This window comes from Nannospalax galili, unplaced genomic scaffold (assembly GCF_000622305.1).
Source record: "Nannospalax galili isolate Female #2095 unplaced genomic scaffold, S.galili_v1.0 scaffold312, whole genome shotgun sequence".
Lineage (NCBI taxonomy): Eukaryota > Metazoa > Chordata > Mammalia > Rodentia > Spalacidae > Nannospalax > Nannospalax galili.
Genome location: NW_008335967.1, coordinates 6725670 through 6751868, shown reverse-complemented (window position 1 = coordinate 6751868; position 26199 = coordinate 6725670). Strand labels below are relative to the sequence as shown.

General features: G+C 39.5%; 2 protein-coding genes across 2 annotated transcripts in view; one reads left to right on the top strand and one right to left on the bottom strand.

Moving 5' to 3' along the window:
* Positions 1-26199, bottom strand: part of Fbxl13 (F-box and leucine rich repeat protein 13) — a 255421-nt gene that overhangs the window by 98059 nt on the left and 131163 nt on the right. Inside the window, exons 10-12 of the mRNA XM_008830791.1 lie at positions 20062-20114; positions 13067-13167; positions 346-475 (exon numbers count right to left, since the gene is read on the bottom strand). Coding sequence (XP_008829013.1) covers positions 346-475; positions 13067-13167; positions 20062-20114 — 284 coding nt within the window. The remainder of the gene's footprint in view (positions 1-345; positions 476-13066; positions 13168-20061; positions 20115-26199) is intronic.
* Positions 171-26199, top strand: part of Lrrc17 (leucine rich repeat containing 17) — a 41389-nt gene continuing 15360 nt past the window's right edge. Inside the window, exons 1-2 of the mRNA XM_008830773.3 lie at positions 171-405; positions 23666-24547. Of these exons, the coding sequence (XP_008828995.2) occupies positions 23731-24547 (817 nt within the window). The 5' untranslated portion in view covers positions 171-405; positions 23666-23730. The remainder of the gene's footprint in view (positions 406-23665; positions 24548-26199) is intronic.

Sequence of the window (26199 nt, the reverse complement as noted above, 5' to 3'; positions counted from 1 at the left end):
TCCCGCTCCACCCCACTGCACCCCTTTGTTTGTATCTTAGTAGCAACTTGGAGATTTGGACTCTGCCCTCCTAACTGTGCTCAGAATGTCTCCACAGAAGTGGTCTGTTTCATCATCCAATGAGCATTGCCTGTTTGTTGATGTGACAGACCTGTGGAAGGAAGCCAGGCGCCTATAGTGGCGATCCTGGGGAAAATTTAAGCAGCTGTGGCCATGTAATTTAAAACCTCAGAAGAGTGTGCTGTGCTCTGTGCACAGCATTAGTACAACATGAGGGCTGGATGCAGCTGGCTCTCTGGAAGACGTCCTTGCCCGTTGCCGGACAGAGAAGTTTGAGAGGCAAACCTGGGTGCAGCCGGAAAGGTCCAGATAGATGAGCTTGTGGCATCCGTTTCCCAAGTTCAGGTACTGTAAACCTTTGTCCGTGAACTTTCGGCAGTAAGCCAAACTGAGATTCTGTAAGTTGTGGAAGTGCCTGAAGAGACAGGGCAGGCGAGAGAAGAGAGTAAGGAAAGTCATTACACTTTGGCTGTTCTGACATCTTTCTTGAGCCACTATGACAAAGAGAAAACTGTACATGACTCCTGTCTCCTTGCAGATGTTCAACCGCTTAACAACTGCTGACTCTCCATGTTATTTAAAGGAGAGTCTAGCAGTATACCAGGTAATGCATGACTACAGTCCAAATGAAAAGAAATTTTAAAATACTTGGCTAGTTTTTTTTTTTTTTTTTTTTTTTTTTTTTAGAGACTTGAGGGGATAAAACTTTTTTTTTTTTTGGCCAGGGGGAGCAGGAGACTTGCATGCATATTGTTGGACAGTTTGTTGCTGAAACCAAAGTTAGAATTTATTTTATTGTTTTTTAGTTCTTATCTCTGAAACATAAAACTAATTGGCAAAATGTTGAGAAAGATAAACCTTTTGTAAACATTTAAGTGGAAACTAACTTTGTAGTGTCGAGGATCTGAGATAGGAAGAAGACAAATTTGCACACTGAATGTGGCAGGCTCTTAAAATGGATCTGATAAGAAAAGGGTTTGAAAAACAGATTTAAATGTGCCTGGTGTTGTAAGTAATGGTTTCACCATGATAAGTAAAAATAAGAAGAGACTGATGTACATGACTTAAACAAGGGTTAAGAACAGTGTGTCAATAAATGGACAACACATGAGAAGAATAGAAATTACATTGGAGGCTATCAGTCTCACTGGAATTTAAACATGAAATATGCCATTGCCACAATGACCAAAATGAGAGCTTCCAGAAAAAAGGAGGGTGGTCAGGATGAGTCTGTACCACGCAAGGGCTGGCATTCTGAGGACATTCTGTGGATGTGTTTTCTAGCCCTCTTAAACATGGCATTCTTTAAAAGTGCAAAGACTCCCACTGTCGCCTGCCCTTGCAGTGGGATTAACAGCATGCTCTCCGTTTGGAATTTTAGCAGTTTAGCAGCAATGAGAAGGCTGGAAGAATGAGACGTAGGGAGAAAATGCCTCTCTGCCTTCTGCCTCTTAAAAGCTTGCAAATAAATAGCAGCGTTGATCTTCACATAAACGGAAAATAAGATATGCAGGCATTGCCCACTAGTCAGATTTAATCCTACAACTTGAGATCTATTTCTACATTTAATGGTTCTATTTCACAGCAAGTTACTGAGTCAGAGCACACATTCCCCTCTGGGAATGGCTCTGTGCATGATATTCCACACAAGAACAAGGGAAGCCTTTGGACCACAGTGACGTGGGGGGGGCGGTGTAGGGTTTGGAAGGAGAGAGCATCCTAACATCCCCAAACACATCCCTCCTCCCGCCCCCTAGCCAACTAAGAGTGTGCCAAAGCTCTGCAAATGCTATTTATTCCTCTCCCTTGGGGATGCCCCTATGATTCACCAATTGTTTTGGGATAGAGGTGGGGCATGTCAGTTCTAACCACCTCAACTCTCTAACACAGAAATGGGAATTGCAAGGTAGGGAGCACAATACCATGGAAAATACACAAGAGTTTGGACTCTGACCAAACTGAATTCGAATCCTAGCCTTGACAGTTACTGCAACATCCCTAACTTATCCAGTTGCTAAGTAAAAATAGAATATCTTTTTTTTAAGTTTAATAAAATGTGAGGCTTCTGGTCTTCTTGGCCCTCAGTTTTCTCATCTTTCATGTAGATGTAATCCCATCTGCTCTTCCTTTAAAAAGAATGAAAATTAAATAAGAACTCAGGTATAATAGTATTATCATCAGGATGGTTTTGACAATTAAAATCAATGGAGACACAGTAGACTTTAAGAATGTATGCATTGTGGGGCTGGAGAGGTGGCTCAGCAGTTACAAGCACTTGCTGCTCCTGCAGAAGGCCCAGGTTCAGTTCTCAGCATTCACATGGCAGCTAACAACTATCTGTAATTCCAGGTCCAAGGGATCCAATGCCCTCTTCTGGTTTCTGCAGGTATTGCACAAAACGGGTGCAGTTGCATACATGCAGGGAAAACACACATAAAATAAAAATAAATAAATCATAAAAATTAATTTTAAAAAGAATGTATGCATTATTACTACTACTACTACCTCCAATAACAACATGTTACTCTTCATTTATTATTTGCGTATATGTGTATCAGATATGCGCATGTATGTGCAGATGAGCATTGGCACGTGCAGGTAGGTATATGTGTGTGTGCTTGTGTGTGTGTGTGTGTGTGTGTGTGTGTGTGTGTGTAGGCCTATCATTCCTAAGATTCTGTTCACTTTGTTTTTTGAGACAGGGTCTCTCATTGCCAAGCGTGCTAAGCCAACTGGCCAGGAAGCCAGTTTCCCAGCTCTGGGTTTACAAACTCAAGGGCTACTATACCTGGCTTTTTTTTCAAATAAAGGGCCTGGGGTAGAGGTCGAACTCAGACAAAGCAAGCACTTTACCAATTGAGTTATCATCCCAGGCCAACAAAATAATTATATTTATGGAGTTTCTACTATCTTCTTTCATTGAATGGAACAGGTGCTAATCTGAGTCTGGAGGATGTCACATGAGGACAAGACCTTGTCCAAGTATATCGTTCCACTTCTTTAAATTCATATGGTCAATTAACAAATATCAAAAATGACAATTGAGTGAGGGACTTAATTAACTATTCTTGTATCGTAGCACAATATTTTAAAATCATTTTTTAAAATTTACATTTAGTATTTGTGTGTGGGGGCCGGATGACATGAGCATTCTACTGCACACAAGTGAGGTCAGAGGAAAGCTTGAGGTAGTCAGTTCTCTTCTTCTACCATGTGTATCCCAGGTAGTAGATTGAACTAAGGCTGTCAGACTCGGAGGCAGGTGCTTTCACCCACTGAGCCATCTCTTATATTCCCCTGTATTAGAGCTTAGTGAAAACAGAGAGAGTTTTCACTGTGCCAAAATGCACAGACCCCTGAATTTATCTCAAGCACCTTGCAGGGATCCACTGGCACCAGGTTAAGAGCTTTGAAAAAAGAGATTGCTCATTAGACTAAATTGCTCCTAGGTTAAAGGGCTCTAGACAGTTCCCCTCAAAGTGGGACCCAGGGTCCCACTGAATAGAAAAGCAAACAATGAAAATGTTAACAGCCTTGCAGCCCTTTTAGGGATTTACAGGACTTCAGATAGAAAGCTGCTAGAGTGGGGGAAGTATTGTTTAATAGTGAAACCACAACTGCAAATTTATGCAATACTGATATTAATAAAATTTTGGCAAAGAAATGTTTCTCCTACATGACTAAGATCTGGTTCAGCATTTTCCCAGCACAGAGACCCCATGATAATTCCATTTCTGCTGTGAGGCAAAATATTTGTGGTGTTTTTATCTTTTCCTAATTATGTGACAACTTTTTACTGAGATATGGGTTTTCTCTTTATAATTTATTTCCTGAAAATACTATAATCTTTAAGAAAGTAACTATTCTTAGGGCTAAGAATGGCTCAGTGGTATTACATTGGCTGTTCTTGCAACAGACCAAAGTTCAACTCCCAGCACCCACATGGCAGCTAACAATCATCTGTAATTCCAGTTCCAGGGAATCTGACGTCCTCTTCTGTCCTCCATGGGCACCACACGACATGGATGCACTAACATACATGCAGGCATGACTTCATGTCCATAAAATAAAAATAAATTAGAAAAAATAAACTATTCTTTTTTTGTTTTTTTGTCTTTTTTGAGACAGAATCTCTTTGCAGCCCCAACTGGCCTGAAACTCACTGTGTAGACCAGGCTGGCCTCGAACTCACAGACATCTGTCTGCCTCTGCCTCCTGAGTTCTGTGGGATTAAAGGTGTATACCACCACACCTCACTGAAATTTACCATTCTAAAAGAAACTACAGAAATTATTATTTTTGTTCTTTCTTTTGATTTTGTTTCCAATGAAGGACTGAAGTATTTTATGTTAGACCTTTAACACCCAGGGGAGTTGCCACTAGAAAGAGTGTAATATCATGTATTTAATTGAAAATTTTCTATTAAAACCACCAAAACAAAGCCCAGTCTAGAACAACAACAAAAAAAATTCAGGTGGATTCCTTGAGTGTTTGGGCTCTTTAATTTCAAGAGGAAGTTTCAAGAAGTAGAATGCTGCAGAAAATCAAAATGGAGTGATGTGGCCTCAGGGTGAACTTGAGGCTGTCCACTCAGACAACAGCTTACTCTGTCTGCTCCTCTTTGATGGACATTGGTAAGACTATGTAACATGATAATCCCTGTAAACAAGAAATTCCCAAGCCAGCTAAAGGGTCAATTAATCTACATGAAAAATAATTACATACCACTCCACTACAACACATAAAGATGCATTAAAGAGCAAAGATCAACCCTGTAGCCCCACCTACTTGGGAGGCTGAGGCAGGAGAATCACTTGAGCCTAAGAGTTCAAAACCAGTGTTTGTATGAACACAGTCATTATTGGGAATTGTTCTCGACATAACAAGATTGACTGTGATTTGATAATTGTGGAAGCTGAGATATGGGTATGGGGAGGGGGGTCCATTAAACTGTTTCATCTACTTTTCTATGTATCTGATATTTTCTATAGAGAAATTAACAGTGTACTAATAAACTTATGTAAAGACTGAAAAAAAAAAGAGTTCAAAAACAGTCCAAGCAACCATAACAAGAGGCCCATCTCAAAAGAAAATAATCCTAATAGTCTTACTGTTGATTGCACACCCAGAAAGTCTTGTAGATTGTAGTTAATTCTTACATGGTAAATAACTGGATAAGTATTGCTGCTAGAAGGCAGGAAGGCACTGGTCTTCTGGAAGATAGCATGACTTAAAGGGATGAAAGTATTTGGTGGAGAAAAGAAAGGTTTCTCAACTGCAAAGAAGGGAAGCAGTCAGAAGACCAGAGGTCAGGGCTTCTCTTGGGCAACCTGGTTAGGTACATTTAATGTTAGGGACAGCAAGGAAAAGCCAAGACATGATACAGCTATTGCAGGGTGACTTTTCTTGTGGCATGAAGCACAGCAGTTTGAAGGGAAGAAAGACCAGAGACAGAACCGGCAAGATGCTATGCAAATAAGGACCTGAGTGTGACACCAATGTTGTGGTAACAGAAATAACTGCAAAGGGTCAAACTCCGGAAATATTAAGAAGCAAAAAGTTCCTGGCATACAGGATGGGCCTGCAAGGTGACTCAGCAGGTAAAGGAGTTTGCTGCTTGTAAAGCTTAACAACCTGAGTTCTATCCCTAAAACCTACATGGTGGAAGGAAAGAATTGATTCTTGCAAGTTGTCTTCTGACCTCCACAGGCACATGGTGGCTTGTGTCCCCCACTGCAAACAAACAAAAAACCCACAAATAAATAATAATGAGAACGAGCTGTGGAGAGTCCTCATTTTTAACTTTAGAAAATTAACCAAGTTCCCAAAGAAGTGAGGAAAAATATTCAAACAAAAAACTGGAAAATCATTGTTACCAAGAAGGGCAAAGAATTTTTTTTTCCTGGCACCTGATTTCTTTGGAAAGAAGTACACAAGGCAATGAAGAGGAATGACATCAGCAAGAACCACCATTTCTCTGGTTATTCTGAGTTTAAAGAATAGTTTTGCATACCCAAGCATATTTGAAACAATGGAAAACACAGAAAAATAGACAATCGCGTGGTGGCGCACACCTTTAATCCCAGCACTTGGGAGTCAGAGGCAGGCAGATCTCTGTGAGTTCAAGGCCAGCCTGGTCTCCATAGTGAATCCAGGCCAGCTGGGGCTACACTGAGACCCTGTCTCAAAAAGACCAAAAAAAGAAAACAAACAAACAAACAAACAAACAAAAAACCCAAACAAAAAAACAACAAGAAAAAAAAGAAAAATAGACAATCATGAAATGTATTTTTATCATACATCAGTTAGTGCACTTTTTCACATGATAAAAAGTATCAGTAGGGGCTGGAGAGATAGCTCAGTGGTTAAGAGAACTGGCTGCTCTTGCAGAGGACCAAGGTTAGATTCCCACATGACAGCCAACAACCACCCATAACTCCAGTTCCAGGGGAATACGACACCTTCCGATCTCTGTGAGCATTGCACAACATGGATGCACTTACATACATGCAGGCAATATACTTATACACAAAAAAGTAAAATAGTAAATAAAATAAAAATAAATAAAAACCATCAGTATGAAGTAGCACTTATTCTAAAGTTTCACTGAATAGAAAGAACTAAAAATTAAAGCCATAACAAATTTTTATTTGGAATTCAACTTTCCTATCTTGCCTACTAAACTATGCCTTCAGTTCTAAAATAAATGTCCCCCAAATTTAATCACATATCCATACTAATATGTTAAATTTCCTAAGGGTAAAAAGGGTCTTAAAGTAGGTCTGGTAAGAATGTTTAAAAAAATTAATATTTTATTTATTATTTTTATTTTATGGTGTATGAGTGTATTGCCTGCATGTATGTAAGTGCACCCATGTCATGCAATGCCCACAGAGGACAGAAGAGGTTGGATCCCCTGGAACTGGAATTACAGAGTTGTTAGCTGCCATGTGAGTGCTGGGATTTGAACCCGGGTCTTCTGCAAGAACAGTCACTGTTCTTAACCGCTGATCCATTTCTAAAAGAAAAGAGTAAAAGAAATCAACCATGGTGGCTCACATCTGTAATCCCTGTATTTGGAAGGCTAAGGCAAAAAGATTGCCACAATTTTAAGCCAGCCCAAGCTATATAGTAAGTTCAAAGCCAGTCTGGGCTATGGAGTGAGAGCCTGTTTCAAAACAAAACAAAACAAAACTACAATTTATAATGTGCTATAAACTACTTTTAAATCATCTATTTTGCAAATTCAGATTTTCATGTATGGATTTTGCATTTTATAATATTCTCTTTCTCTGTGTATATATAAATACACATATACATATATACTATTATATACTCTACATGCTATTATATGTAATTATTCTTAAACTATTTCACCACGAAATCGCAATAAATTCACAAAAGTAGACATAACTCATAGTCATATACATATATACACATATACATAATTATATCTTAGTATGGAATATTTAAATAAAAGTTCTGAATGAGATTCTAGATCACAGGACTACAAGACATTAAGGAACTGCCGAGCATCTTGGGTATGCTCACAGGTCTCCCACAGTCATGTTCCCGGAGCTGGTGTGCACCAGCTTATGAGCTAAATTTTTAACATCTTCACCCAAGTCCATATTAAATGACACCATGTTAATAACGTATAACAACTTATAACTGGCTATAGTGGGGGTTACTTTTTCCACAGAAATCAGGAAATCCTACAAATCAGGACTTTCTTCTCTCCATTACCTTAGCCAATGCTCAGCATTTATCAAAGCGCTGCTGTCTTTGGAGCACCTTCAGGAAGTACCAAGGCAGAGAAGGCTAGCTAGTGGAGACACATATGCAGAAAAAATGATGAGAGAACTGATGGAAGCTTTGAAGGACCATGATAAAATCTGATCTAGAAATAAGAAGGGATTGGTCAAGACAAACCCTGAGTAAATGGCTAGAAGCATTCAAAAGAGAAATGTCTTCCTGAGCGTTTTCCTCAGGAAACATTCCTGAAACGTTTTCCTTGAGGGAAAGTTCAAGTTTCAGTGTTCAAAAGGTTTACTATGTTCCAGGAAAAAATAATTAGAAGAACACGATTAAGCTTGAGAAATATTTTTAATTTCTTAGAGAAAAAGAAAGTTTTGCAAATATCTTAGTAGTTATCTTAGGCTACCAGGAAAGAGCAAAAACTCATGCTCCCCTTGAAGCAGCACAAGAAGAGTTGTAAAGCCATAACAAGGCTTGACTGGAGGGCGACACACCAAGAGAAGCTGTTCATCTCCTAATATAATAATCATATTCAGAGATCACTGGCTGAAAAATGTAACGGTCGTGCATCTCTCCTGAAAAAGAAGTTCTAAGATTATATCTCTAGACAGCATAGGATGATTCAAGAATTAAAAGAACTAACAAAGATTGTAAGATTGATGCTGGAGAGATGGTTCAGTGGCTAAGAGCATTATTTGCTTTTGTAGAGGACCCAGGTTTAGTTCCCAGCACCCATAGCAGCTAACAACCATCTGTAACTCCAGTCCCAGGGATTCAACCTCCCTCTTCTGGCTTCTGCGGGTATTGCATGCACAGGTGCACTTAACATACATTCAGGCAAGACACTCATAGACATAAAACTAAAGTAAATAAGTCTCTCCTAATTTTTTCTAAATTAAAAGAGAGTAAGAGCTCAGGCATGGTACTTCAGGCCTGCACTCAGGAGGCTGAGGCTGAGGCAGGAGGATCATGAGGCTGGTCTGGGCTACATAGTGAGATCCAGCCTCAAAAAGAAAAAAAAAAAAGATACCAGGTGAGGTGGTCCACACCTTTAATCCCAGCACCTTGGAGGCAGAGGCAGGCAGATATCTGAGATCAAGGCTAGCCTGGTCTATATACTGAGTTCCAGATCAGTGGAAGGGTTGGGGGGGGGGGGCTACAGGGAAACCTTGTCTCAGGAAAAAACAAAAACAAAAAACATGAAGGAAAGGAAGGAGAAAGAGAAAGGAAAGAAAAGAAATCAATGCAATTGTGGGGAAAAGACATTCAATGAATGACCTAAACTAGTTATTACATCATCATAAGTATGACTACAACATTACGTGTAAATATTAATATCAATATTAAAAGGAAAACTAAACAATATCTAAAATCACAATAAATAGTTTTTTTCACACAGGGAGTAGAAGTACAAAGATGCCAACTTCAAGGGAAAAGTGAATGCACCAGACCCCTTGTTGAATGCAGAGAGTCCAAAATTACTTTTTCATCTTAACTTTGATAATTAGGATATGTATCTTAAAGCATATTTTTAAAAGCGTACAAATAACCAATGGTTACAATATACAACAGAATGTACATATAGCTTCAGATGTCATCATAGTATAAAAGTAAGCAACATAGCTCCTATGGCAAAAACCAGAGACCCTGAGTACAGTGTAATAATGTAAACACAAAAACATAAAACAAGGCAATAAAATTAAGAGTCACTAAATTTTTAAAGGAAATATTAATCTTTAATCTGGCTGTGGCAGAAGTGGTGGAGGCAAGACTGTCAGGAGGTTAAGGCTAACCTTGACTTCATAATGAGTTTGAGACCAACCCGGACTACTTAAGACTCTGTCTCAAAAAACTCAAAAAGAAAAAGGAAGAAGAAAAATTAAGCTTTTGAACTGTCCTCTTCAATAGGCATGAAGGGCGAACATTTTTAAAAACAGAAGCTAGCTGCATGCTGTACATAAAAGAGAAAACTAAAACCCAGTAACATAAAGGCTAAAGATTCAGGAGCACAACAAGTTCTCCACAAACAGCGCAAGCAGAAGAGAGCAAAGGTGAATGTATTCATAAGGATTTTAAAAGTTCAAGGTCAGTCTGCTAGTGTATGCTTGTAATCACAGCACTGATGAGGCTGAGGCAGGAGGCCTGCAAGTCTGCGGGTGGTCGTCTGGACAGGGAGACCCAAAATTAGACTCAACCCCCAAAATTAGAAGTTTGATTATAATTAGTGACTAATATGCCAATATTATATTAGGACACATCGAGAAGTTATATCTATGAGCATACATCTATACGCAGAATTTTGTTTTCTTAAACTCTCTTTGTTTTAAACATTCAGGGATGATATGCTGAAATTAATTACAAACTAGTCCTTCAAGAAGTCTGAATTCTAAAATAGCTGAAGTAATTTAGCCCATATTTCTTGCCTATAGTACATAATTAAAGACAGAAGTTTAATCAAAGAAATGTCAACCACATTAAACAAAAAATTCTTCTCTAAATAATTACTGGGTCATAAAGGGAATCAAATATAGACTCCTTGTCTAGAAAATGGAAATAATATTTAACAAGTCTTATAAGCTTTCCCCAAATTCTTATTTAGAAATAACCACATAGACCTAAATGTGTCATTTTAAAAGGAAATAAATCAATTAAGTCATTCAAACAAAAGTTTAAAAAGATAACTGCATCTCATATTCAAACTTAAAAAGGACCATTTAGAATATAAAGTTAAAACATACTATCAGAAAGACTAACAATCACAACGACAATGAGAAAGATTTCTAGAAATAATGCTCACAAAAACTAGCTGACTAAAAATTTTATCGAGAGATTTAAAAATTTTGAAAAATGTGAAAAAGATACCATATTTCTGACCAAGTGAATAAACACTGGAAAAATATAAATCACTTCTTTTTATTTTATTTATTATTTTTATTTTATGTGTATGAATGCACTGTCTGCATGTATGTAAGTGCACCCACATCATGCAATGTCTGTGAAGGTCAGAAGAGGATGTTGGATTCCCCTGGAACTAGTTTAGCCACCATGTGGATGCTTGGGAATTGAACCCGAGTCCTCTACAAGAGCAGCCAGTGCTCTTAACCACTGAGCCATCTCTCCAGCTCCATCAGTTCTTTATGTTTACTTATCAGTATAGAGATAAATATTTAACTAGTTCTCCAAAATGTGTGTAAATATATGTTTACTATAAAATTCTATATCTTGCTATCTTACAGATAAAAGATTATATATCATATAATTTATAAATACTAATAAATTATATAATATTCTTTATAGTCAGTTCTATATAGCCAATTAATTCCCACACAATACTTCCACTGATTTTTGTTTTTGTTTTTGTTTTTGCCTGACTTTTACAGATATAGCCAGCAAACTGATGGTTGCAATTGAGGCAGGATTAGGGTTTACATGAGTTACAGCACACTCATTTTATTCAAATGTTGCATCCATTTGCATTGAAGACTTAGGCAAACCAAGGCATATACCCAGACTGATCTCAACCTATAAAAACATGAGTCCTTTCTTTACTGAATCAAACAATTTTAAAGAGTTGAAGAAATATTTCCTCAAGTTTTGTCTTATTAGGATGTGGTAGCTACAGATATGATGTACTTCTTAATTTACTCTGCTTTATAAATTTCCTTTTTCAACAATTCCTTAAGTCTAAACAACCACCAAACTTTTATAAGTCAAGTATTTATTTATTATGCTTGTTATTTTCCAAGATGTAGAATACTCCCCATCAGCCTCATCCAAGCTACCAGGGATAGATCACTGATGGAAGATCTGGGCAGCACACAATGGCTATGAAAACCTCAAAGATGCAGATAAAGTTATATGCAGAGAAATATTAGGAAGGAACCCATTTAAAATATTTATCACCTAAGAACTATATATGCATGTATGAAAGAATCAGAACTATAGTCAATAAATAATGCTGGATTTAAATTTTTTAATTAAAAATTTTCTATATAACAGGGAGAGTGTAAAACCTTCCTGGATATTGGGCCACACACAAACAGGCCTTGGGTCACATGGGTCATTGTTTGTTGACCTTCAGTTTTCATTTCTGTTTCATTCATCACTAAATAAATTATAAATGGATTATATGTCTGAGTTAAAAAAAATACAGTGAAGAAAAGGGTAAATAACTTTAAAGGTATCCAAAGAAATTCTAAAAAGAAGGCTTTGCAGATTTGAGTAAAGAAAGGATGGCAGCTTAGTTAATGGCCTAAACAGGAAACACAGTGCCACTTCTTTGAGGTTTTCTCATTTATGGAAACTGGTTAGAGTCAGAACATAGAGAAAAATACCACCCAGAATTTCTTCTGCTTAAGTTTTTCCAAATGTCTCACTGTTATTTTTCAATGAATCTCAAAAAGTTATATTCTCAAAAAAGTTCAGTCTTTCACAATAGTATGAGAAATGTTTTTGCACAGTCAAAATTGAAGGTCTCCCAATATGATCAGGTACTGTGACTGATTAGTCTTTCCCTGGTGAAAACAGAATAACTGAATAAGATAAATTTGGTAAAGTTTCAGAATCGGCCAGCTTTGTATTTTCTGTCCCTTCTCCAGAGAAATGCTGGCTAAGGAGAAGCAGCCCCCACACTTCAAGGATGTCAAAGTCTATAGCCATTCTGAAGCCAATAGTTCCAGATTCTCTGGAGGTGGTAGCATCTATCTCAATGGGGCACAGGATACCCCAAATCTGGACAGTATTCACAGGTTGAGAAGGTAGGATGCTGGAGTTCTATTACAGAAAGATCTCTGACACCATACTGTAAGTTCACTGCCAGGCTCAAATGCCCAAAAAAGGGGAGCAGAACAGGACAGGCAAGGTCCATCTCGAGCTACTGAGTGCATTGTTACAAGAGTGACAATACACTGGCCAAGATAGAAGGCCAGTGATCAATTGTACCTATCAAGCACAGAGAGTGCAGATACCAGCTTGGGGCTGGAAAGCAGAGTTCAGTGATTGAAAAGCAGCAGTCTGCTCCTCAGAATAGTTGTGGGTCATGGTTGGGTACTAGTGATGGGGGAATTATCTTTAAGGACTACTAGAACAAACCAGAACCTAGAGGAGAACAGTTATTTTCAATGTGATGCAAAGAGCATAAGTAGCAGCATCCAGGAAGCAGAAGTCATGATTGCAAAGCCAGCCCGGGGTACACAATGAGACCTCCCCCACCCCCTCAAACCAACCAACAAAAAACTGCATGCCTTACCTGGGCAGGAGTCGCATAGTCCTGTTGGTGATAGTTGTGTTGGATAGATTGAGATACAGAACCTCAGGACAGCCCTCGGAAATGTGCCTCATAGATTCATCCTACATTAAAAAGAGAAAAAGGAATCTTACCAAATCCTAACAGGCTTCTCAAGTTCTCCATTCTCTAGCTTGCTGCCTGTCCCAGAAAAAAATTCACACACAACTTGGTCTCCTCATATTCTTTGATAATAGTTCAAATAAAAATGAGAAACTAGCAGCTTTATTTGAAGCTTCATTATTCCCTCTTCTCCTCCTTCCTTTAAAATAAAATCCAATTCCATCACAGTAACACTTCCTTAAAAAGTGAACCTTTGCAAGTTCCACGTGTGACAGGAAGTTTGAGCACAGATAGCACAGCGTGAAACATTCTCAACTCCCAGATACAGGAAGGTGGTCAGAAACTGGCCCATTTTAAAACCTACTAAAACTGTTCTAAAAGATGGAAATGGTGAACACTCAGTATCTGAACTTCATTAAGCAAGTCCATGTTAGACATGAGTATTTAACCCAGGTGTATATTTGTGGTATGTTACTAAGTTTCTGTGGTTCTGATAATGAATGTATTTAAAAGAACTAAACAATTTCTACCAAATTCATGGTAAGTTTGAGATGGTCTTAGCCATCTATCTTTGAGAAATAAAATATAGATTAACACACAAGCTGTAGTGTGGGCATGAGATCCAGTATTGGGACTAGAGTTAGAGAGAATTAAAGTTTTAAGCGACCTTCTCCCATGGGCTGGAGCTGAGGTAAGTGAAGGGTGGGACCAACATGAGACTGAAAAGCAGTGATTTCAAGAAATGTCCCTACTCTGAAATTGCTAAAGACCAGACAAATGTCAAGCTTTGAGTATAAGCTGTTTTGCATGCAAAAAGTGTTTTAAAAAATACAGTAACTGTCAGGCATGGTGATGCATGCCTGTAATCCCAGCACTGGGGAGTCTGAGGCAGAAGGATCACCTTGAGTTCAGTGCCAACTCGGCTAAGTAATGAGTTCCAGGCCAGCTTGGGTTAGAGTGAGACTTGTCTTTAGAAGAAGAGAAAAGAGGGGCTGGAGAGATGGTTCAGTAGTTAAGAACACTGGTTGTTCTTGCAGAAGACCCGGGTTCAAATCCCAGCACCCACATGGCAGCTAACAGCTATCTATAACTCCAGTTCCGGGGATCCGATGGCCTCTTCTGTCTTCCGTGGGCATTGTGTGACACGAGTGCACTTACCTACATGCAGGCAATACACTCATACACATAAAATAAAAATAATAAAATAACATATTTAAAAAAAGAAGAAGGAGAAGAGGGAAGAAGAGAAGCGAAGTAGAGCAACAGCAGTTTTTCATTTGTTTAATAATGGTCAGTGAATCTCCCTGGAATTCCACCAGCAGGTCAGCCAGTTTTAAATACGTGCGGTTCATGCATGTACCAGTCCATGTCTGCATTGAAAACAATAGTACACTAGTCCACTACAGGTATCAGTCTGGAGGAGATGAATCATCACCAGACTGGGAAGTGTGGTTTGAAGAATTCCACATGATCAGAACACCACTAAGAATGGCACAAGTTCATTTTCAGCAGGATCGGGATTTGTCAAACATTCCATCCCTCATGATTTCCAGGACTCATGGCTATTTAAAGCAACAAAACCCTGTGGCGGGGGGGGGGGGGGGGGGATGAGTGTATATGTCACCATCAGGTAAGATCAATGACTGACTGGTCAGAAAATCATATCTTAAACAGGACCCAGTGGCTCTGCTACAGGAAAGGTTCTCCCGGCCAGTGTTGTGTGTCTACACTGCATTCAGACTGTTAGTAATTTTTCTAGACATTCTATCACCAAAGGTAGGATTTGAACATACATGGACAAACAAAAAATTATAGTATGATTTTCTCTCAACAATTGAAGAGAATGATCATCACACGTAGCACCATATTTTAACAGATACAAAATTTGTCTTTAGAAATGCTGGGTGTGCTAGTCAGGTATCACAGTGATTGTGTATTTGCTAATAACAAGAATGCCAGTATCATTGGGCAAGGAGAAGGGAGAAAGCTACCTTAGCTGCCCTTAGAGAGGCTGCAGAAGTGATGGAGCCAAAAGGATGGTGTGTGCTCTGTGTGCCATGAAAGAATCTGACTCTCTCGTGCTCAAAAGGCAATCCCTTCTCTGTCTTTCTTTGCCTGTCTGGAGGAGCTTGGATGGGCAAGTTCAGACCACTCCCATTTTCAGTGCTCAAGAGAGCTCAAGGTTCAGTTTCTAAATATTTGAACACATAGATGCAAAAACTGTTTGAGTGTACACATTGCTGAATGGCTTATGGATTTGTCCATTAACACCTACTACTCAGATTCCTCAGAGTGTGATTTATTTCACAGGAAAAGATTAGATATAACCAAACTCTTTGAATAAATGTTGCCCAAATCCTTAAATGTAAGCATGTCTTGCAGCCTATGCCTCAAAGAGGAAAACAATAGTAAAAGGGAACTGAATAAAATTACTAGCCCTTTATAGATTCCAAACTTGGACAAGACTTTGATGTTCACAAATTCAGTGCAGATGACTTGGTGTTGCCTTTCCTATTAGAGGGCCAAATTCAAAGAATGTAATCTTGTATTCATACACAGAACTGAAGTTCCCCAAGGACAAGAACTGAAAATTAATTCACTTTAAAGTTCCTTCTAACATCTAATGGGATAGCTTTAACATAGTAGGAGCTAAAAAATCGACAGAAAGAATGAATCCATTTCACATCCATCCACCCCATTAAAACCTTAGGCAGACATCTGGAGCAAAGGACAGCAAAGATTAAAATCTCTCCTGGTGAAGAAGCCCATATTCACTTTGTTCAGGGAGAAAGAGCCCAAACCAGAGGGAAAGTAGAACATTGCTTTTTCTGATGTAGTCTTTAGCATGTCTGTCTGTCCCTTGGGGACACTTCTGAACATAAAGAAGCCGCTTGTTTATGTTGGAGCATGACCCACTGACAAGAGAGTTAGCCAGGCTGGTGGAGAGCAGTGCTCTATGACCAGGTGGGAGAGAACCAGACAACTAATGTAAAGGCTTCATTTCTGTTTTGGAGTAAAGAGTTAAAGCACTCCGAGGGTTTAGTATTTTCATGTGTACTCACATAACGCCTCGCATCTTGGAAAAATATCTTGTTGTGAAAAAGGGAAGGTTAAGTTTCATTTAAAAATTAAAAGAGGATTTTCAAAGAGTTAATTCTAAAAAAGGAGATACAATGTAAATGTAAATATAAAGCAGAAAGTATAAAGGCTTAGAGATTCTGAGATTACAAACCTAACTTAGGAAAGGGATAAGTTAGTCCTGTCAAAAATAAATGGAATTGCAAGGAGCTAGGACACTGGGAGATGGTCCAGTGGATGGGAGTTCTTGTAAGGATGAAAGAAATGTTTGAAAGCTGGCTGTATAATTCTATACATATACCAAAAACTATCAAATTGTTTACTTGGAGAGCATTTAATATCAATATCCATGTAAATTTCTTTCTATTTGTACAATCCTGCTTTTAAAAGTTCAGTTTTTAAAAGTGAATGTGAAGACCCAATGGAGTTAAGAGTATTTTAAAGAATGAAAAAGTGGGGCTGGAGAGATGGCACAGCAGTTAAGAACACTGACTGTTCTTGCAGAAGACCTGATTCGAATCCCAGCACCTACATGGCAGCTAAAAACTGTCTGTTAACTCCAGTTCCAGGGGATCCAGCAGTCACTTCTGTCCTCTGGGGGCATTGTGCCTACAGGCAGGCAGTACATGCACACACATAAAAAAAATTTTAAATAACACACAAAAAAATTTTTAATAATGAAAAAGTGTTATCCAGACTGAGGGACGTCTGGGGACACTAACTTGACATGATAGGCCTTAACATAAAGGACAGAATGTAGAATTCCAGTGGGGGGGTATGGGAGGGGACCATTGGGAAAGGGGATATGATTAAGATTTTCTGTATGTGAAGATAAGTCAAAGGTCCTGCTCAACCATGTCTGGCTTCACTTGGAAGCATGAATGAGATGTTTCCTCTAAGTTGACCCTCCTCTTTGTAGACTAGACACTGGTTCAAGTCCATCTTGTGGGCTCTCCATGTCCTCCTTGAACAAGAGAACAGGTGACTCACTACAGTTACAGGAGAGATGTTCCATAGTCCCCTGGCACTTGGTCAACCTTGGAGGGCAAAGGGCAAAAACTGTCCTTTAAGTCCCTCTGACCAGATTAGTATAGGCTTTAAAGTATGGCTATTAAACATACAATAAGGTTAGTTCCACCAGTCTGGTACTTTTAATTATCATGTGCTATGTAGATGAGGCTTGAGTGAAAAAACAGATATTCTCAGAAAAATATTGACTAGATATATATTTTGTTCCTTAAAGTAGTTGACTATGGCCATAGGAAATTTCAAGATTATATGTATATTATTTTTGTCTCATCCTTTATATATAACAAACCTAAACAGACCTTCATCACTTGCTTAGGCTTTCTCATTTTTTCTATTTTGGAAAATATCTCCATTCCCATATCCTTTCACTTCACAATGAGCAAGCCTATGGGATGGAAGAGGCACACTGTGAAGCAGCTCTTGCACAGAACTAGGAACAGCTAATGACAATAGTAATGCAGCTGCGGCAGCAGCAGTAATAGAGCTTAATACACAAATGTAAAGCCAAAACCAGGGAACTTGTTTTGCTTTGTTGTTTTTTAAAATTCTCAAACCTAAAGCTGGTTTAAGGAAGAATAAGATGAAATAACATAACAGGTAGCTGCAGCTCTTTCTTGGAACATTTGTACCCAGAGTCTCTCAAAGTTGTCACTAGAATATTTTTGCAAGTTTGAAACTGCCGATGCCGAAGCTGCATTTGTCATCAGGTCCTTGTCAGCTCCTGTCGAGGACATCAGGCTCTGAATAAACATGCAACATACACTGGAGTTATCAGCTCATCCTTCTACCAGCACAAGCACAATGCATGTGATGTGCTCAAACCGCCATACAGACCATTAACTGATTGATTATTTAGCACTCTCCTCTCTGTAACACCACAATAAACCAGGTAATAAATGCTTTGCCACTTATACAATGTGGGTCTCCTGAAACACAGCACAGAGTTAAATACACTGGAAACTTTGGTTGCACTGAAAAAAAAAGATTTTCTGTATGAAATACACAAAAATTCAATAAAAAATTTTAAAAGAAAAAAAAGAAAAAGTGTTAGCCAGGCAGGATTGGGAGTGGAAGGGTCATTATCCAGCAGAAAGAAAAACGGGTTCAGGGGCAGTGAAACAGCAGTGTGGGGAACTTCAAGTGACTCAGTATTAAAATGGTATAATATATAAATTTGAAAGAGCAACTATCAATATGAAGTGTGCTGCTGTATGAAGATGCCAGAAAGGAGCTCAGAGGAGCCAATTTAGGATGTTTGTCTTTTCACCTGTGCTGAGGGCTTTGGCCTCGGCCTGCAGTTGATGTATAACGAGAGTGTTCTAGTTATTCGCTCTTTTTTAATTTTATGTGTATGAGTGTATTGCCCACATGTGTGTAAGTGCATCCATGTCCTGCATTGCCCATGGAGGTCAGAAGAGGGTGTCAGATCCCATGGAACTGGAGTTAGGACAGTTGTTAGCTGCCATGTGGGTGCTGGGAATTGAACCTGGGTCCTCTGCAAAACCAGTCAGTGCTCTTAACTGCTGAGCCAACTCTCCAACCCGATCTTATTCACTCTTACCATGTTAATTATGACACATATACATGTCAGCACACGATGGAATCTCATGTTCTGTTGTCCACTGTCCACTGGGTATCAACATACAATGGCATGCATTCATTACATATTATTGAGTCCTTTTCTTTTTCCGAAACTAAGGATGGAACCCAGGTCCTCTCTGCCACCGAGCTTTTTCTTTCTTTTGATTTTGAGACAGAATCTCACTAAATTACTCAGACTGACCTTAAATTCACTCTGGAGCCCAGGCAGTTCTTGAACTCATGACCCACATGCCTTTGCCTTCTGAGTAACATTAAAGTACTTGTACCACTGGGCCCAGCAAATGCCTACTATGTATGCAAGTCTTACTATCACAAAAAGAAGACACATCTCCTGCCCTTTGGGTATCTTAGGATGAAGAAACACTACAGTTAGGGACTACACCTGTAGAAAGTAGAGAAGCATTATGAAGCCAGGCCTAGGGGCCAATGGTGGCTTAGAGACAGTGATGTGGATGATAAGGCTTACCAGAGGCAAATCAGTGTTTGAGGGCAAGAGGAAAAGGCAATGTAAGTAAATAGTTCGGTGTGAGCAAATGAGAGACCAAAGTAGCAGCTTGGTCCATGGCCATGGAAATTCATTGTGTCCACAGGAGTGGAATGAGATGGGGCTGGAAAGGGAAGCAGAAGACTACACAGGGTCTCCAGGATGTAGTAATGTTCAGGTGCTTTGATGTTAACCAGTAGTATATGGGTGATAGCAGCTGGGAATAAACTAGTCAGACCTGTCTGCAGAAAAAGTATTATGTCACAGAATGGAAGACAGATTCAGGACAGAGGAAAGAAGGGCCAGGGGCCAGGAAGGAAGGATTTAGGGATATATGTTCACTTCCATCTTCTTTGATACAGTTGCTAATAGCCATGAAACCACTAAAATGAGTCCCTCATCCTTGTCGGGGCCCAGTATTTTCCATCTCATACACATATACATGCAACAAAAACAATTCGTATTTGTGTAATCATTAAAGAGTTTCCATTTGCCAAAGGCTCCAACACTGGACACATGTCTGCAAGATTAATAATAGCATTGTACAGATGAGGCAAACATTCTTGCCAATGCTTAATATCATTTGTTTTTTCCATATCCAACCCCAAATGTGAGCAAAGGCAATACATTCTGCACACTGGGACTAAAGTGTGAGGAGTCTGGACCTATGTAAACAACAGCAGAACAGGTTGTTTATACTCACTGTGAGAGATGCGCAGTCAGAGACATTCAACTCTTGCAAGTTTTTACAGTGGCCTAAATCAAACAAGTCAGACATCACTAAACATACTGCAGACATTTCAAGTTTTTCCATCCTATATTCAGTGCAACATATTCATTAGAAAGTAAATAGAAACCTTGGAAAGTAACGTGTTCTAAGTCTATGGATTTCTCTTCCCAAGGAAATGACTTCTTTTGGCTTCAAAACTAAAATACATGCACACATGTTTATTATTTCTTGAGGATTATAAGAAGAAGGCATAAAGAGAAAAACAGCTATTTTGGTTTTAAGAAAATACTATACCTCTAGAGCTTTTAACTTGAAATCACTTGCAAAAAACAAATTTGTTTTTGGTACATACATTTTAAATTCTTGTATGTGTTTATGTGTGTGTGCACATGTGTGCTCACGTTTGTATGTGCATGTGTGTGTAGATACACATGTGTGTGTGCACATGCTTGTGGGGTCAAGAGACTGACACTGAGTGTCTTCTTCAATCACTCATCATCTTATTCGGGGGGGGCAATTTCTTACTGAGCCTGGAGCTCACAGATTGAGCAAGTTTGGCTGGTCAGGGAGCCCCAGGGATCCTCCTGCCTCTGCATCTCCAGCTCTGAGATGACAGACATACACCACTATCATCAGCTTTTATGTGGATGCTCAGGATCAAACTCAGATCCTTGTGTTTGTGTGGCAAGAACTTTAGTGACTAGGGCTGGAGAGATGGCTCAGTAGTTAAGTACACTCATTCTTAAGAAGACCCAGGTTTGAATCCAAGCATCCACATGGCAGCTAACAACTGTCCATAATTTCAGCTCCAGGGAATCCAGTGGCCTCTTCTGTCCTCTGAGGGCATTGTACAACATGGATGCACTTACATACATGCAGGCAATATATGCATATACATAAAATAAAAATAGTAAAATATTTAAAAAAGAACTTTGGTAACTGAGCCATCTCCCCAGCTCCATTGTTTGCTTTTTTACAAACAGTTTATTTTATATAATAAATGCAATATGCAAAATTTTCACACAAGTACAAACACTGAGAAGAGGACAACACAGTGAGTCCTTATGTTCCCACCACCTAGCTTATCATCTGTATTTCATTGTATTGACTTTATCACAGATCTACTCACCCATCCATCTCTCAACTGGTCCCACATTCTACAGTATTTTGGGGGGACGTATCTTTTTAAAAATATTTTTATTATTTTATTTTATGTGTATGAGTATATTGCTTGCATGTATGTGAGTGCATCCATGTTGTGCAATGCTGCAGAGGTCAGAAGAGAGCTTTGGAGTCTCCTGGAACTGGAGTTAAGGACGGTTCATAGACGCCACGTGGGTGCTGGGACTCGAAGCCAGGTCCTCTGCGAGAGCAGTCAATGCTCTTAACCACTGAGCCATCTCTCCAGCGCCTCTACAGTATTTTTGAAGGCATTTAAAGGGTATCAGAAATAATAGCAGACTCCCCTCAAATAGTTTAACATACATAATAATTGAAACAAACTATTAGTTATGACTTTTTAGGTTAGATTTACATGTTAGTTACAATGAATTTCAGAGAGAGATGTAGAGGTTGGGAAAGTCTACCTGCCTGAGTAGCTGTAGAACCACTGGACTTTGCATGGCTTATGGTCTCATGAAGAGGAGAAACATGTACACAAACAGCTAGACAGCACAGTATTACACCAACAGAACCCTGAGAGCAGTTTGGGGAGAACACACAGTGAACAGGGGGCCAGCTTGAAGCAAAGAAGGGGGCATTATAGTGGATGAGACCCAATGACGCTGGAAAACTACAGGCAAGGGTGGTCCTGACATAATGAATAGAAGGCACATCTGCCACTCATAACCACATAGCCCAGTACTAATAGCAGACATGTTATTAGTTGTAAGTCCAGTTGGTATATTTCTTCCTTTGCCAGGAGTGGCTCTGTGCTAAGTGATAGATCCAAACCAGAAATATTTTCAAAATTAAAAAAAATAAAAAGTTCTTAAAAACATCCATATCTAGGTTGGAGATAGAGCCCAACTGGTAGAATGCTTGCCTAGCATGCACAAGGCTATGGGTTCAGTCCCTAGCATCACAAAAAGTAGGTTTGGTAGTACATGCTTGTAAACAACCCCAACATTCTGCAAGTAGAAGGAGGATCAGAAATTCAAGATCATCCTTAGCTGCAAAATGAGTTCAAGGCTGAGTTTCCTGAGCCCTGTCTCAAAAAAAAACATTAATTGACCAGTAGTACTTTATGAAAAAAATAGATTTACAAAATAACATCTGTTTGTCAGATAAACCTTCTTTGGAATAGAATAGTTAGAGAGTAAGTCATACACTCAAAAAATATTTGTCAAGGAAATACAGTAGCAAGTAGAATGAATAAAAATCCTTATCCTCAGGAAGTTTTTTTTCTAGTTAAGGGACCAAGCAGAAAGTACATAAAGTCAAATTTCTGCTTTGACAAATGCTGATAAACACTGCAGAAAAAATAAATAAACGAAACAAGAAAGGCAGGTTGGAAGTGCCTGGCCAGGGGGCCAGGGAAGCCATCACTGTGATGGTGACACTTGAGCCTAGACCTACAGGCAGGAACAGTGTCATTCATGCTGAGCATTTCTGGGTTCCAAATTCAACATGAAAAATGACTTGGAAATAGTAAAAGAAAGAAAAATAATAATAAGCTCAGGATGGCCCAAGCCCTACACTTGATTGTGCGTTTAAGGGTGTCAAGAGAATTCCTTTAATTTCTTCCTTCTTTAAAATTTATTTTTATTTTATGTATAAGTGGCAGGTTCCTGTGGAGGCCAGAAGAGGATGTCAAATTCCCTGGAACTGCAGTTAGGGACAGTTGTTAGCTGCCAGTGGGTGCTGGGAACCAAACCCCTTCCTCTGCAAAAACAGCCAATGCTCTTAACCGCTGAGGCATCTTTCCAGCCCCTCCTAAAAATTTTTTTTTAATTTATTTTTATTTTATGTGTATGAGTGGTATGCCTGCATGTGTGTAGGTGCACCCATGTCATGCAATGCCCACAGAGGACAAAAGAGGATGTCAGATCCCCTGGAACTAGAGTTATGGACAGTTGTTAGCCACCATGTAGGTGCTGGGATTTGAACCCAAGTCTTCTTCAAAAACAGCCAGCGCTCTTAACCACTGAGTCCCCTTTCGTTTCTTAAACATATGTGATGAGGACCTCCAAGTTTCCTTTTTCATTATACCGAGTCTTAATATCTGAGAAGTTGCCCTGGGCCAGGCACTGGGAAGCCCCAAACATGCCTGAGCCTCTTTCACTTGCCCAGGGACAAGGCAACAGCCTAGGTCCTGTTTTACAGATGCTGAAGATATAATGTCAGGTAAGAGAGCCCTCATTCAAAATCGGGACCCAAACATTTGTAAACTAAACCAGGCGAATCAGAAGGGAAGTCTCTACACAACTTTTCTGCCAACCTGTTTAAACTGGAAGCCTTTTGCTTAAACAAAACAAAGCTATTGTTTCTGTCATACACTGGGATGGTCTTTAACCTTTAATGCTTTGTCTTTATGTTTTTCCTTTTATTTATTTAATTTTTTTCCTCTTCCATGTAGGAACTCCACACACTCTTCCTGAACTGCATTAGTTAAGAACATCCAAACTTGGATTTCAAAGGCGTATGTCCTTGTTCCACCTGTCTTCGGGCCAGCTGGATGTCAGGATGCGCACGGTGATCCTTGTGATACTGCTCTGCTTTTGCAGAGCTGCTGAGCTGCGCAAGGCCGGCCCGGGTGCTTTGAGAAGCAGAACAAATCCCAACCCCAGCCGGGCAACTGCCCGGAGAGGCTCCAACCCGGTCAAACGCTATGCACCAGGCCTCCCCTGTGATGTGTACACATATCTCTATGAGAAATACTTAGACTGTCAAGAAAGAAAATTAGTTTATGTGTTACCCGACTGGCCTCAAGATTTGCTGCACATGCTGTTAGCGAGAAACAAAATCCGTGTACTGAAGAACAGCATGTTTTCCAAGTTTAAAAAGCTGAAAAGCCTGGATCTGCAGCAGAACGAGATCTCCAAAGTTGAGAGCGAGGCGTTCTTCGGTTTAAATAAACTTACCACCCTCTTACTACAGCACAACCAGATCAAAGTCTTGACGGAGGAGGTGTTCATTTATACACCTCTGCTGAGCTACCTGCGTCTTTATGACAACCCCTGGCACTGTACTTGTGAGATAGAAACACTCATTTCAATGTTGCAGATTCCAAGGAACCGAAATTTGGGGAACTATGCCAAGTGCGAAAGCCCACAAGGACTGAAAAATAAAAAGCTACTGCAGCTAAAAGCTGAAGAGTTATGTAATGAAGAGGAAAAAGAGCAACTGGACCCCAAACCTCAAGTTTCAGGAAGACCCCCAATCATCAGGCCGGAGGCAGACTCGACTCTGTGCCATAATTATGTGTTTCCCATACAAACGCTGGACTGCAAGAGGAAAGGTGTGTGGTTTCTAGCTTTCTCATTTCTATTTTATTTCTGTTTCTATCAGAAAAATCCTCTGGTCTTAGGACGCCCCCCCCCCCCCATCTCAGCATGCCTGGGAATTTCTGTCAGAAAAGTTTTCTCCAATAGAATCTCTTCAATTTTTCCTGGAGTCCCATTCAAGGTAGTTGGTGACTAGTGGGCAGTAGAGAGGGACATACATAGCTTAGTTGGCAAAGTTCCTGCCTAGCATTTATGAAGCCCTGGGTTCAATCCCCAGAACCACATAAATTGCGCCTGTGGCACACACTTATAATCCCAACACTTATGAAGTAGAGGTAAGCAGATCATAAATTCAAGATCATCATTGACTACACAACGAGCTTACAAGTTTGAGGCAAGTCTGGGCTACATGAAATTCTACTTCAATACACACACACACACACACACACACACACACACACACACACACGATTCCCCCAAACAAAAAACAAGCAAACCAAATTAAGTTCAAGGTCATTCTCAGCTACCCAGGAAGCTGGCCTTGGCTACAGAAGATCCTGTCTCAAAAACAGAAGGGCAACCATGGGCCTATTCATTTGTTCTGGGCAAGCAATGGCAATAAGAAATCTTTTAAATCTCAAATCCAATATAACCGCTGTTCAGGTGCAAATAATCCCTGTACAACCTGGCTTACACCACTTAAAGGTAAAAGACACATACATCTGTGCTGAAACAACTTCAAGCTCAAAACAGGTGCAAAACAGGACTGAAGCAAGCACTCTGAGATGGAGGCCAAGCAGTGTGGTGATGATTCTTTTATATTTCATATTATTAGGTCCCAAGGTTTTTGTAAATTAGATTTTTAAAATATTTATTTTAGTTAGTTTTCTTAAGACAGGGTCTCACTATGTATCCCTGGCTGGGAACTCTCTATGTAGACCAGTCTTACCTTGAACTTTCAGTGATCTGCCTGCCTCTGCATTCTGAGTGCTGGAATCAAAGGTGTGCACCACCACACCTGGATCATATTTTTAAGTTAAAATTTTTTGAGAATTTCATATACAAGTACTATATTTACATAATTTCCACCCTTCCCTCTCCCCCTCCAGCTCCTCTCATGCCCCCTCTCCCTCTCAAATTCATGACCTCCTCTTCTTTTACTACTATTATGTATATATACTGAGTCCATTTTGTTTTGGTCTTATTTACATGTGTTTAGGGCTGACCATTTGGGATTGAATAACCTATCAGAGAACTCATCCCTGGAGAAAACTGATTCTCCCTCTCTAAGCAGCCATTTATTACCTGTAGCTCTTCATCTGGGGGTGGGAGCTTGTGAGATTTCTGCTATCCACATTGGTATGTCTACTGGTGTTGTCACTGTGCAAATCTTGTTTAGACAACCATACTGTTAAGATTTCATGGGTGCAGCATCCCTGTCATGTCTAGAGGACACTATCTCACAGCAGGCTACTGGTCCTCTGGCTCTTATAACCTTTCTACCCCTTCTTCTGCAATGTTCCTTGAGCCTTGGGTGTAGGAATTGCATTTTAGATGTACCAGCTGGGGTTGAATAACCCACTTATTCTCTGCATTTTGAGCATGTGTGGCTCTCTGAAGTAGTCTCTATTTGTTTGCTAAAAAAAAAAAAAAAAAAAAAATTTTT